Source organism: Stegastes partitus, unplaced genomic scaffold, assembly GCF_000690725.1.
Source record: "Stegastes partitus isolate 25-593 unplaced genomic scaffold, Stegastes_partitus-1.0.2 Scaffold289, whole genome shotgun sequence".
NCBI lineage: Eukaryota > Metazoa > Chordata > Actinopteri > Pomacentridae > Stegastes > Stegastes partitus.
Window position 1 is genome coordinate 134,564 of NW_007578020.1, and position 14,228 is coordinate 148,791.

A 14,228-nucleotide genomic window follows, 5' to 3' on the forward strand; every position below is an offset into this window, starting at 1 on the left:
GATTGTAAATTGTCCGTAGGTGTGAATGTGAGTGTGCTTGGTTGTCTGTCTCTAAGTGTAGCCCTGTGATAGACTGGTTACCTGTCCAGGTGAACCTGCCTTCACCCTGAGTCAGCTGGGATAGACTCCAGCCCCCCATTACCGTATTGAGGATTAAGCAGTGTGTAGATAATGATGGCTGGATATTGCATAAACACATTTTATGATTAAAATTGCACTCGGTTATCAGGCCAACCCAGGCCATCTGAGACACCTCTATCAGGAATATCTCTAGATGGAATATAAATAAATGATCATATCTGCTTTTATTGATCAGTGTCGTAGGCGTTGACCCTGATGTCGTTGACATCCACGTCCCAAACAAAGAAATACACAGTAGAATATACAGTCATAGAAAAAATAATTACACCACCCTTGTGTTCTTCAATGTCTTGTTCATTTTAATGCCTGGTACCACTAAAGGTTCATTTGTTTGGACGAATATAATGATAACAACAAAAACAGCTCATTAGAGTTTAATTTCAGAGCTGATATCAGACGTGTTCCAGGGTTTTCTAGATAATAACCAAAATCACTGAAGTTCTTCCATCAGTAACTTTGGCATTGTTCTGCCAAAATCAGTGCTTTTAGACGTTCCATGTTTTCTTTTCTGTCTGTTTTAGTCACATGATGCACAGGAGTTACTACTTTATTGTATGACTATTGTTTCTGATGACTACAGTCTCGGCTGCTCTCCACCAGCTTCTGACATGGTTCTGCTGTCACAGCAGCTCATTCCTGCTGCACAAATTCAAACAAATTTGCTTTGTTTTGGGGCTTGTGCTTCTCCATTTTGAGTTTGATGATTTTCAGATGGATGTAGATCTGGTGACTGAGCAGGCCAAGGCATGGTTCCAGCGTTCTGGTTCTCCATCCAGGCTTTAACTGACCTTTAGCTGTGGCAAGGGGCATCGTCTTGTTGGAAAATCCAGTCATTGGAGGCAGGAAAGAGTTTTCCAGCTGATGGAAGAAGACTGTTTTCCAGAGTAGCCAGTACATGACCTGCTTCATTTCATTCGTCAGGTCACATAGTTCCATTTGCCGTGTTCCACCCAGACTGAAACAAGCCCAGATGGTCACTGATCCACCCCCATGTTTTACTGTAGGGGCAAGACAGTCTGGTCCGTGGGCTTCTCCAGGCTTCCTCCAACCAGTAAGTTGGCTGGAGTGAGCATCACCTGAAAGCTGGATTCATCACCGAAGAGAAGCGTAGCCCAATCATCAGCCGTGATTTTTAAAGTTTGTTCAAAACCTTCTAATATGACTAAGAACATGAGCACATGCATTCAGGAGTGAGTGAGTCTTCTGGCTGTGTGTCTCATTTGGTGTGTTCACCTTCCACAAACACTCCAGATTCAATGTGTTCTTCTTCAATATCAATCCTGATGATCTGAGTCCAGATGTTGGGATCATCACTCCTCTGATGCTGAACTTCCTTAATTGTCAGATTAAAAACTGTTCAATTAATTGTGGTATAGAAAGTTTTGTGTGCTAGGACGAGCTGAAGGTCAGGAGGTCACCGTGAAGAACGCAACCTCATCTTCTCCAGAGGTGCGGTTTTCCTCAGAATTGGCATTTTATGATTCTTATTAGGTTCTGTTGGCGGTTCTCGGTCTCCAAGAGGGCCGTGAGTGGTCATCCTGAAGCTAACATCCGTCATGCAGATGCTCCATTTGAATGTGAGTTTTGGGTTAACAGCTGTGAGAAAGGCTCGCCGGATTCTGTGTGTGCTGCTTTGGAATGTTCTGCTCCATTAGTCGGCTGCAATTTTAAAATGTGTTTATTTCCGGTTTACCGTTCAAGGATTCAAGGTCTTTATTGGCCATTTGTGCACAAGCAGACATTGGAGTTCTTGTGCAGGGCTCTCTTGGAGTCGAGTAAAAACCTCTAATAACACTCTACAGGAGTAATAAAAGATAAAATACAAAAACTCTAATAATGAATCTGAATGCTGCAGCTGAGGTGTGAAGACCAAACACACAAACATCCCTCCTTCACTCTGCACAACTTTCTCTTTTCAGTAAACCTTTCGTGTCTCATTTCAAACATCTGTTTAACGTCAGGTTAAGGTGGTGTTCGGAGCATTGGCTTCGCTTGTCTTTCATCTTTCTGCGTACAGTTTTCTTAACCAGCACCATGGTTATTCTGCTGGGTTCTTGTACAATAGGCTGACGTAGACGTGCAGCATATGGCCTGCAGATGTAAAGCTGTTCTTGTGTGTTGAGCAACAGAAGGGCAAGAATATTTGAACCCACATCAAAGATGCTGTTTTCGGTACACAAGTGCAAGTGTAATGAGAAAATGTTCTTTCTCCTACATCGGAAATTCTTAAGCTGTTTTTGATAAGTGGGTTGTGAAAGTTGTTTTTAAAAACTTACAGCTGTTTTTCATGGTCTGGCTGTAACTGTAGTTGCAGCAAAGCGCCCCGACCGATCCATGGCATCTCAACATGTTGTCTTGAGTGATCGTGCCAGTCCCTTATCTGCAGACATCACGATGATAATCTTACTAGGTCAGACCTTGAGACACTTCCTACTCTCAAGGTCTTTGTCCCCAATGACACATGACCTAAGGACACACATGCAAGTGGCTCGGGATGCATGTTGAACAACCGAGAGTTGGCCATGTGGACGACAGATAGTTGAAAAGTTTACAAGCTGCAGTTAAATTAATTGTTATATAAAGGCAGTCTTTAGGTTGAGTCCCGCGTTCCCATGACCACCATACATGTCAGTGTTTATAAAATCATAAATATACCCAGCTTTTGATTATATGGCCAATTTGAAGCTTGTTATTAGTTTAAATGTAGTTTTTTTTGCATTGTTACATATTACAGGTACGTCAAGATGAAACCACGAGGAACATTAACGTAAAAAACACCTTCATCTGACACAACAGCATCACTTTAGCAGATTGAGGAATCTCAATGTCTGAAATGGACTGCACTCCCACACCACAATGATCACAGTCCCTCAGCTGACGATTTCAGACAAACTGAATCGACGGCCTTCAGACAGGTCCAGTACTCCGGTTCCCCCACTGATGTGGCACAGATGGAGACGGGAAACCATTATGTTCTGACAGCAGGCTGTCAACTCTGGCGCTTGAGCTGGACTTCAAAAAGACCCAGATCAGCAGAGCTCCTGGGCCAGACAACATCTGTAGGCACACATGTGGGACACTCGGGTGGAGAGTTTCAGGTGTTTGAAGAAAAGTCAGTGGCATAATAACGCAGGTATGGAAACAGTCAAACTATTCTGGTAGTTTAATCGTAGCAACTGGACTCGCTTGAGTTCCTTGAAGACGTTCCACCTCTCATCCAAAAAGCTTCATCAGCTCTGACTGACTGGTTGGGAGTTCCAGATACTTACATCCTTAAAGAGCCATTAACACCTGAGTTTTGGTTTCATCTTTAATCTTCCTCAATGCTGCATCTATATCAAACTGGAAAGACCATCACTCAGCAGAGGTGGAGGTCTGAGGCATCACCTCTCACCTGTTTACAGTTCAGACCGAAGATCTCTCCCCAGGAAGATGAACCCACATCCACACCGAGCCACAAAAGACCCTAACGAACCCCACTGTGTCAGGGGAGCACTAACGACTCACATAACGAGGAGGAGGAGCAACAAACCCCCAGTTGAAACCGAAACTCAGGTGTTAGTGGCTCCTTAAGGATATCAGTATCTGGAACTCCAACTAGTCAGTCAGAGCTGATGAAGCCTCTTGGATGAGAGGCGGAACGTCTTCAAGGAACTCAAGCAAGTCCAGTTGCCTGTTAATCTACCATGACCTGAATGACTGAGAATCTTCACAGACACAAAACAGTCAGATGTTGTCCTCAATCCCAAGTGGAGCAGGCTGAGAGCAATGATCTATGTTAGATCTGTACCCCTCACCTCCACGGCGTTGAACACTTTTGACTGACCAGCTTGGCCAGCAGTTTGCAGGCTGTACAGGTCGAGGAGTGGATGATGCAAAACCATTCACACAGGACACGTTGCACAGGCGTCTGGAGAAACTGTGGGGTCAACACCCTGCCACCACACCATCTTCCTGAAACCACCTCTAAACCGGTTCCATCTGGTTCATCATTTCATCAACTGGATTATGGACTTCCTCACGCTCATGTCAATAAATGAAGGAGTGGGTCAATAAATCAGTGACTTGCACAATCCGTACGCTGGCTCCTTAATCATAAAATGAATGAAACACAGTGGATGTCTTCCCACACACTGATAAAAATGCTTGTAGCCTCTGACGCTTCATGTTTGCCGCAAAGTCATTAGGAATTTGAAGAGCACACTAAACTAAACAGAAAAAAAGCCTTCATTTTAAATTCACCTGAAAGAATGAGAGGTATTAAACAAAGCAAATGAGCCGCAGCGTTCCACGTTAAGTAAACTGTGTCTTCATTTATCTCTTCACAGTAGTTTGATAACAAAACAATCCTCGTATCTGATCTACATGATGTAATGACTGTAGGTAATGTTTGTCCAGGTGCTGGAAACGGCCGCTCAGGTAGAACAATCATCCATCCATCAGCTATACAACGCTTAATCCTCACTAGGGTCATGGAGGGCTCGGTGGTCAGCACCGTCGCCTTGTAGCAAGAAGGTCACCGGGATCTTTCAGCGTGGAGTCTCCATGTTCTCCCCGTGCACCGTGGGTTCTCTCCGGGTTCTCCGGCTTCCTCCCACAAGGTCCAAAAACATGTTGAGGTTAATTGGTGATTCTAAATTGTCCGTAGGTGTGAATGTGAGTGTGCTTGGTTGTCTGTCTCTAAGTGTAGCCCTGTGATAGACTGGTTACCTGTCCAGGTGAACCTGCCTTCACCCTGAGTCAGCTGGGATAGACTCCAGCCCCCCATGACCCTAGTGAGGATTAAGGTGTAGAGATGATGGATGGATTTTTTGTACTTGGTTAAGCAATTTATTGCTCAGTGACAAAATTAACACAAAAAACAGCGACAACACAAAGAAAACCACTAGTGGGCGTTGCTAAAATCAGTGAACTGAATAAAACACATAATGCACATACATTTTGTATGCACGTCCCTCGTGTTCTGCTTTAACAGTTAATACGCTTAATCGATAAATCACTGAAAGCTGCTAATCAATTAACAATCAATCACTGACATCCCTACGAGCAACTGAGTTGTGTGAGGAGATTTAGGAAAGAGGTTTTCCACATTTCAGCACCAATATTGGTCCAAAAGCACGACGAGGAGCTCAAAATACACAGATTGCATGCAAAAAATCACGAACACCTTTCTCCTTCACTTTGCCCTACAGAGTTACTATTTCATCTATTATCAACTGATGTGTTCATATTAATAAAACTCTGCTCAGATGAAGACAGGACTTCTCACGGTTAGATTGTTCTTGCTTGTATGACAGATATTGCATGCACACTATGGCTTACTGTGTGGTAGGCGTGTCAGGATGAAATCATGACGAACATAAAAAGAGACCAACATCTGACTGACACGATGGCATCACTTTAACAGACTGAGGAATCCAACAAGACCCGGGTCAGCAAAGCTCCTGGGCCACGAAACATTTGCAGCACATAGTTGAACACTGAGTGGGACGATAACTCAGATGTGAAAAAAGTCTGATATTATCCTCATCCCCAAGTGGAGCAGAGATGGTGTAAATGTCCTCGTCTGCTCTTCGTTGTCTACACCATGATGAGAGTTTTACATTTTTAAAGCTACTTTAGTTATTACTCATATCTGACTATGTTACTATGCAGCAGAATTTGCCAGTAAAGTCCAATAAGGTATTTTCTGATACTGAATACTAACAAATATGAAAAGTGAGAGTGTATTGTTCTGCTGTGTTCTACACAAATAAAACATTAATGTAGTCCAGCAGCTTGCTAGCGTTGATATTTACAAGCAGGTAAGTGAGCATTTAGATTCTTTAATGCATGGCAGGTAAACATTTCTGTATGAAAAGCCGTTGCTTTAGAGCAGGGGTGTCGAACTGCGGTCCTCGAGGGCCACAGTCCTGCAAGTTTTAGATGTTTCCCTTCTTCCAACACACCTGATTCAAATGATCAGCTCATCATCAAGCTCTGCAGAAGTCTGATAATGATCCTGATAATTTGAATCAGGTGTGTTGGAAGAGGGAAACATCTAAAACATGCAGGATTGCGGCCCTCGAGGACCGGATGTCGACACCCCTGCTTTAGAGGTTGTGGGAAAAATGCAACACGTGAAAAACCTGGACCGATTAACAGTATTAGTAATCTAATTACCTTTTTCCACAACTGTAATGGAAATACAGTTATGCAATGCCATTCCATGGGTTTTGCTACCCTCGATGCCTGAATAGCGGTATCTGAGTGCTTCCATGGATTCTTTCATATTAATCACATAGAACCTAACATGTAAGTCACAATAATAATCATATTCTCTAATTGTTGTGAAGACCACAGGGACCAGGCCTTAGCTCTTTGCTTTTTTACAATCTGTACTTTTGTGAGGTGACATCACGTTCATTTTTATTACTTTATGTGTGCACAGAAAGCCAGATGACACAAACTCCTAAAGCTACAGGTCCTAGCTGTCAAAAAACTTTACAAAAATAAGAGATTCATGAGTATGTAAGGGGCTGCAAGGTGGCGCAGTTGGTAGCACTGTTGCCTCGCAGCAAGAAGGTTGCCGGTTCGCGTCCCGGTGGGGGCACCGGAATCTTTCTGCGTGGAGTTTGCATGTTCTCCCCGTGCAGCGTGGGTTCTCTCCGGGTTCTCCGGCTTCCTCCCAAAGTCCAGAAACATGCTGAGGTTAATTGGTGATTGTAAATTGTCCGTAGGTGTGAATGTGAGTGTGCTTGGTTGTCTGTCTCTAAGTGTAGCCCTGTGATAGACTGGTTACCTGTCCAGGGTGTCGCCTGCCTTCGCCCTAAGTCGGCTGGGTTAGGCTCCAGCCCCCCATGACCCTAGTGAGGATAAAGCGGTGTATAGATGATGGATGAGTATGTAAGTAAAGTTTTGCTGTTAAATCCAGATAAAACAGGGTTAACTGTTGTAAGACCAGCCTAATATGGGCGTTTGTGTGGCAATTTAGGAGCTAACATCAATGTCTCGACTATTTATAAAAGTCTGACCCTGAAAAATCTTACAGTCTTTTTTTGACTCTCTCATAATTTGGCCTATTTCTAAGGAAAGTGTGTCAGCGCTGAAGAATGTACCAGCTGCATGGTGTCATCATTTTGGGAGAAAAGTGTCTCTCGTCCTGTTGAGGACGTTCATGCTGCCGTACGTAGAAGGTCTTTCGAGGTCCCCAAGAAAGAATATGTGCAAAATATTTGTTGGGATTCACATTATAGACTTTTACATTATGTTTAATACATTTTCTGATAAGTTTTTGGTTCCAAATGCATGACAAATGTCCCTCTTTTTATATTTGAAAAATAATTTAAAAAAAAAAAAAAAGCAATACCTGTCACCTAAACCATATGGCCTGGGGTTAAACCAATCACAAGGCTCTTGGGTGGTGCGACAGGATTTGTCAAAACAGCAACACACAGATTGTAGGCAGGTGAGCGCTGAGTGAAATGCACTTTGGAAGTAGCAGACTTACACTCACCGTCTACAGTCAGTGAGTCAGATTCATTTTGTCTGACACTGAAGTGTCCTGTCATAGCTACTCACATTTTTTTCATTGGAGTAATATTTCTATAAGCCAACCTGTTCTCTCACTGTGCGACAGTAATCCATGCATTTGTGTCTTAGACTTTATTGCTGCTGCTGACTAAGCCCACTAGAAGTCTTCATCATCAGACTAAAAGCGTTGATCCTGACTCCGGTTGTGGCCTCTCTCCCCTGCTCACCGGCGCAAACTGGAGCTGGATTTGAGGTTCTTCTTTAAACATAACAGGCATGCCATGTCCTTACTTATCTGGGCCAGTGATACCACACACACTGGCACTCCCCCTCTGCTCTCTGGTTGTTCCCTCAGTTAACTGAAAACTGGGCGGCTTTGGAGAATTTGCCCACCTTGGCCCCTTATCTCTGATATGGCTTTCCAGAGATAAGGGGCTGTGATGACATGAACTTGTATTCACATCACTGCAGTCCATTTCATGCTAACTCAGCGCCTTTTCAAACATCCCGGAAATGTTGACGTATATTCTAACATACTTTTATCTCTTACTGGCACACTGGTGATTCTACACGTTAAATAAAATCAAATTTACCAGCAACATGTTGTTGAGTTTGATAAAAAAAAATATATGTGACAAAATGACAGTAAGAGCTCAGCAGGTGCATCTCTAGATGAAAAAATCCCAGAGTGTAAGAAACAACTGCTTATGTTGTTTAAATGTGGCGACAGCTAACTTATCAATTATTATCAAGTACATTTTTATTATTAAGTAAATCTTCACTTCCTGGGCTTCAACTTTGTTCTCTTCCTTTATTAGCCCTGACATCATAGAATGTAATCTTTTATTGTTTTTGGGCAAACAGAAGCTAAAAAAAAAAAACAAGCATGCATTACTGCACAATCACGTAAAGAAGCTTAGATGCTATTTTTGTTCAACATACGAAACAACTATCCTCAAGGTGCATGTAAAGTACTCTGCAGTGTCACCTTTCCTTTTTCTGCATGTTCTCAGTTGAATAAATGTGTAGCTAAAATGACAAATCCTCGTGTTTGCAACGAAAGAACGTTGTTCTGGCCTGTCAAAGTGCTCCCAGAGGATTATTTATAGTCATTCATCTCCTCATGTAGCTTTCACAGACAAACTAAAAGGAACAACCCACAGGACAAGGTCAAGAAATCAAACAATTTATTACATCAAAAATTCACAAAAACCAGTCAGTAAGGCGGATAAACGTCAGTGTGAGTGTACAGCTGAGTGGAGAAATGTGCATGGAGCTGCTAGATGTAGAAACAACAAAGCAGATCAAACCAAAAACAAAGAACCAAGCTGAGAGAGCGACATAGACAAAAAGAGGAAGGCTTCCCACTTCCCTGCTCTGCTCGCCGGGTCGTGAAAACCCACCGGGCCAGGCAGGTCAGAGGAGCAGAGGAAGTCTGTCACATATCTACTGAGAAGATAACAAAAAATGTGTGCAGACTGCATCCCATGGAAGTGCAGCCTTAGTTGCTTTAGCAGTTATTTACATTGTGGCTGCAGCCTAATTCCAGGAATTATACTTTGGGTTCATCTCAGTTTTTAACCTCCTCCAAAGCCAACATATATTCATTAGGAAAAAATCAAAAATTTTAATTATAACATTTTTAAAAAATGTTTTCCATTTTCTGATTTTCTGATTTGTTTTGTAGACAGAACTTTGAACTAATGGGCATTGCACAATCTAATGAGTACAACATGTTGCTGAGCTTGCCAGACGCTCGTATTTCACAGTGTTTCATTGCATAAGTCAACATGTGGCATCACTTGTTGCAAAGGATCACACTGGAAAACAGGCAAGTGGAGAACAACGAGCCACAGTATACACAGTTCAGTTGTATTTGTTTATACAAAGACTAATAAAATTACTGTTAACTGGATTAAAGTCCACTGGGATCAAAGATTTTCAGCCAGATGACGAGAGAGTTATCTGCAAAGATTGTGTATAGTAGATAGTATGTGGTTAATAATTTAGATATATGCCAACAGATATGTATGAAATCTGTGCTAATCACATAACTGCTTTGAAAAAAAGAGCTCAATCATGTTTCCTAGAAATGCAAAAGCAACATAAACGCTTCTAGAGAGGATTGAAATCTGAGAACGTGCCATCTGGTCGGTCTAGTATTTGAGTCTGTATCTAAACTGAACATCTGTGACGGGCTGCATCGTTCCAAAGCCCCATCGCTTGAAGTCAATTTGAGGGATCTTCTCCTCAGGATTCTTCAGCTCGAACTCAAAGTAGGCTAACATGAGGTAAACAAACTGTTTCAGCTCATTGGTGGCAAAGAAACGCCCAGGACACATGGAGACTCCGGCACCCCAGGGCATGTTGTAGTACTTCACCTTCTTCCCTCCTTTGTAAAAATCTGTTTTCTTGGTTCCGTCTGGATTCAGAAAGCGGTCGTATTTGAATGAATGAGGGTCAGGGTGGATCTCGGGGTCGAGTTGGACGGCGCTGTAGGGAAAAACTGACATTCTGTCCCCCTTGCGTATCAGGTATTCGCGCCCGTCAACCAACTTGAGGGTCATATCCTGCATGACGGCCCTGGTGAGGAGGGGTGCAGCGGTGAGTCGGAGGGTCTCTTCCACGGCGCTGTCCAGGATTGGGGTTTTCATCAGCATCTCACGGGTCAGGTCGATTAAGGGGCCGCCACGCCGGATTTCCTGGCCAGACTCCTTCAGAACTTTTTCCACCTCTTCCCTCACTGCCGTCATGGCGTCCGGGTGTTTCATGAGGAAGAGGAGCAGCCAGAATGCAGAAGGCCCAGTGTTGCCCTGAGAAGCCCAGAGAAGCAGGAACATGTACCGGTCTATCATCGAGTCCTCCACACCCTTCTCCGTTAAGGCTCGCTGCAGGTCGAACACCCAGCCTCCGATGTTGTCCCTGTTCCTCACCTTGTGCACTGCCAGGGAGTCCCAGAAGAACGACTTCAACCTATCCGCCTCCATCTTCTGCCTCGGTGGGAGAACCCCGTAAGCAAGGCTGGGAAAGAGTTGGTCGTATTTACGGAACTCGGAAAATAAGGCGTCTGATTCAGCTCTGTCTTCCGCTTTGGCGTTCTCCTCACCTCCTGCTGACCTGGGTGGCACATTGCCATACAGGGCCAAATAGCCGGCTCTGAAAACAATGTTGTAGCAGTACATGAACAGTCCATCTTCTACCCACGTCCTTTGGTCTGCAGCCGAGCCAATGTTGTGCAGCATAAGGTTCTGTAAATTACTTGTCATGGCTTGTGTCATCGCCTCCAGGCCATCCCCCTTGAGATGCTTGTTGCTGGATATCTGAAGCATGTGGTGATCATCCCCGGTAGAGACGTAACCAAACACTTGGCGCACCAGGTGCCTGGCAAACTTGTTAAAGTCCAGTTTTTCTCGACTCTCTTTTGTAAAAGTCCCAAACGACAGGGGATCCTGAAGGAATGTAAAATAAAACCCTCCCAGCTGAACAGTGAATACATCACCGTGCTGCTGCTTCATCCTCTCAAGGAACTTCAAAGTGTCCCGGCGAAACTCGAGGACATGACCCAGCCAAGGAATGCGCCCTTTGTCCAGAGGAGGTTCTCCTGGTCGCCGCTGTCGAAAGACCCCGAGAAGATACAGCCCTCCGATCAGAGCCGCCAGTAAGGCAAGCAGTATTGGCAGCAGCACACCCATGACTGATTCCCTTGGCAGCCCCGGGCCAATTTGGAGTTAAGGTCCACATGCAGCACAATAAACAGTCTTTTGCTCCTCCCTTTACTTGCAGGATGGGTTTCACCATTCCTGGAAGTGCACACACCAACATTTCCATATAAAGCTGAAAATTACAAGCGTGAGGTTGTTTTCTGTTTGTCCATACATTCATTTGTTAATTTTTAAAACATGCTAAAACTTTTCAGGGTTCTTAGTTGTTTACTTACAGTGAAGACAGAAGGGCTTTTAATCCCTTCTTTTTGGACCGTATGAAGAAAACAATAAGTTGCCTTTTCAGAAATGTTCTTAATTCTTAGTGAAGCTTGATGTGCCTAAAATATTTACAGAGCTTGTGCACATTATGCCATCACAAGCAGAGCATTCACAGTCTCTCTCTCTCTTGCCCGATTTGCAAACACCCTGCAGTCAGTGTCACATGACTGCTGGTTAGACTCATGCTGGCAGAGGCATTGTTTTACCTCTTGAGAAGGCATGCAACCTTATTATCAGGTTAAAAATATAAACATGTATGATTGTGTTGTTTAAATGTGGAAGGAACTTTTTGACCAACATCACAAACTGTCGTCTTTTGGTCAAAAAAAGAGCTTTGCTGAGCTGCATATGAAATGGACACCGTTTCCTGTGCTAATATTAATAAGCTATAATAACGTATTGTCTGGTAGCAGGAAGAGTTCAAATAAATCCTGACGCTCATCAACAAGTAAAACCGGTCTAGTGACATTCTTCTAGTGCATGATCTAAACACACTGCATCGATCACTGCCAGATTAAAGGCACAATTGTGCAACAACAGCTACTGATGATGACTGTTTCATAGAGACTGCACAAATGGAGATGCATATTTACCATCGTGATTATATACACAGGATGTTCAGTCCTGTCCCTCTGTGCTGCTCCCACTGTGGACGTGCAGCACCATCTACTGGATCATATATTTTACTGGAAAACAAGCTGCAGTGACATTTGAGTTCAACCTAAATTGTTATTATTATTATACAAACCTTAATGCAGTTTGCATTGAATTCAACAGCTCTGTGTTTACATCCACTGTATAGAAAGACTTTTTTATTCTCACTGTCTGACATTAAATCAGACAAAACTTTTCCTGTTTCATGTCAGTCAGGATCACCAATATTATTTCTATTTGCTAAACACCAGAATAAAGAGAGAGAGAATGTTTTTTTTTATTACTTTCTTCAAAGTCAGAAGTTTACATCCACTAAGATGCCTTCAAACTATTTGGGAAAGCCCAGATGATGATGTCATGGCTTTGGAAGCTTCTGATTGGTTAATTGACAACATCTGAGTTAATTGGAGGCACACCTGTGGATGTATTTTAAGGCACACCTCAAACACACTGCTTCCTTTGATGACAGCATGGAACATCTAAAGAAATCAGCCAAGATATCAGGAAGAGAACTGTGGACCTCCACCAGTCTGGTCCATCCTTGGGTACAACTTCCAGATGCCTGAAGGTTCCACGTTCATCTGTTCAAACAGTTCTATCAGTATAACCACCATGGGAATGTCCAGCCATCACAAGGCAACGCTAGCAGATACTGAGGAGATGGATGGAAACTTCTGACTCTGAAGAAAGAAGTAAACAATTCTCTCTCTCATTATTCTGGTGTTTAGCAAATAGAAATAATGTTGGTGATCCTGACTGACCTGAAACAGGAAAAGTTTAGTCTGATTTAATGTCAGATAGTGAGAAGAAAAAAGGTTTTGTGTCTTTTTATACAGTGGATGTAAACTTCTGGTTTCAACTGTATGATGCCTTTAATGGACTGAATTCATGATTTCCTCTGTTGAGCTGCCTAATCTCATGTCAGTATTCATTCACAAATTCACCCCTAGGTGGAGCTGTGTTCTTTGTTCTAAGCGTCACTGCAAACCATTCGACAGCAGCAGACTTTTTAAAAACAGTTTTATGTTTGAGTTCTTTGTCTGCACACAAGTCAAAACAAAATGCTGCAGAAGCTACGTTAAAATCATGATAATTTCCAATATTAGCAAAAACATATAAAACGTATGGGTTGAATAGCAGAAAGCACTTTGTAAGCAATGTGCAACAAAGTGGAAGTAAATTTAAAATGTGTGTATTTAACTGTGTTTTTAGAGGGTTGCCTGGAAGGTTGGTGTTGGTTCATTTCTTCCCCTCGACTCTTAAATTTCTGCTTTCATCTTCAGTTTGTGTTTGGATCTGGAATATGACCAGCGGGAAATGGTTCCATAATTGCATTACGGAAATGCCACATGCTCATTAGGGCTTCAAAGCTGGTTTTGATGTCCATTCTGGAGAAGGTGGAACAGAAAGCAGAAGCTCTGATGCAAACACATCAAACTGATATTTTTAGATGGCAAAAGATGCGTCGTTCTGCTTTAGCTCGATATAGCTTGTTTTGGAGGTATGGAGCAAAATGTGCAGTTAAAAATAATCTTTAAATTAACTGTAAAGTGTCTGTGTTGGTTGCATTTGTCAAATCAGGCTTAGGAACAATTACGTATAAGAATCATTACGAAGAATGCATAAACTAATAATCTTATATCAGAAACATTTCAGGGGCCACAAACGCTGATGTGTTGGCTTGTTTATGTAAATTAGTTCAAGTTTAAAGGCCTCAGATGAAAGATAGACAATTCATTAAAGTTAAATGCATGACCAAGATGACCCTAAATGCACTCTTTCTGATCTTGTTCTGTTATTTAGTTGGTGAAATGTTTAAAACTGCACATGCTGCTAGAATTCTCCATACAGTGACAATGATAGAGTATTATAAATACTGCTCCCATACGGTGATGGTTATTCTTTTACTCTGTTTTAAATACACTGAACAACAAATAA

General features: G+C 42.7%; 1 protein-coding gene across 1 annotated transcript; it reads right to left on the bottom strand.

Annotated features, from left to right (window-relative positions):
• Positions 1-8,818: 8,818 nt before the first annotated feature.
• On the bottom strand, positions 8,819-11,385 carry LOC103358074 (5-beta-cholestane-3-alpha,7-alpha-diol 12-alpha-hydroxylase). The gene has a single exon (XM_008282888.1). It carries the CDS (start codon positions 11,343-11,345, stop codon positions 9,810-9,812), a length of 1,536 nt encoding a protein of 511 aa, XP_008281110.1. The 5' UTR covers positions 11,346-11,385; the 3' UTR covers positions 8,819-9,809.
• Between the last annotated feature and the right edge of the window lie 2,843 nt (positions 11,386-14,228).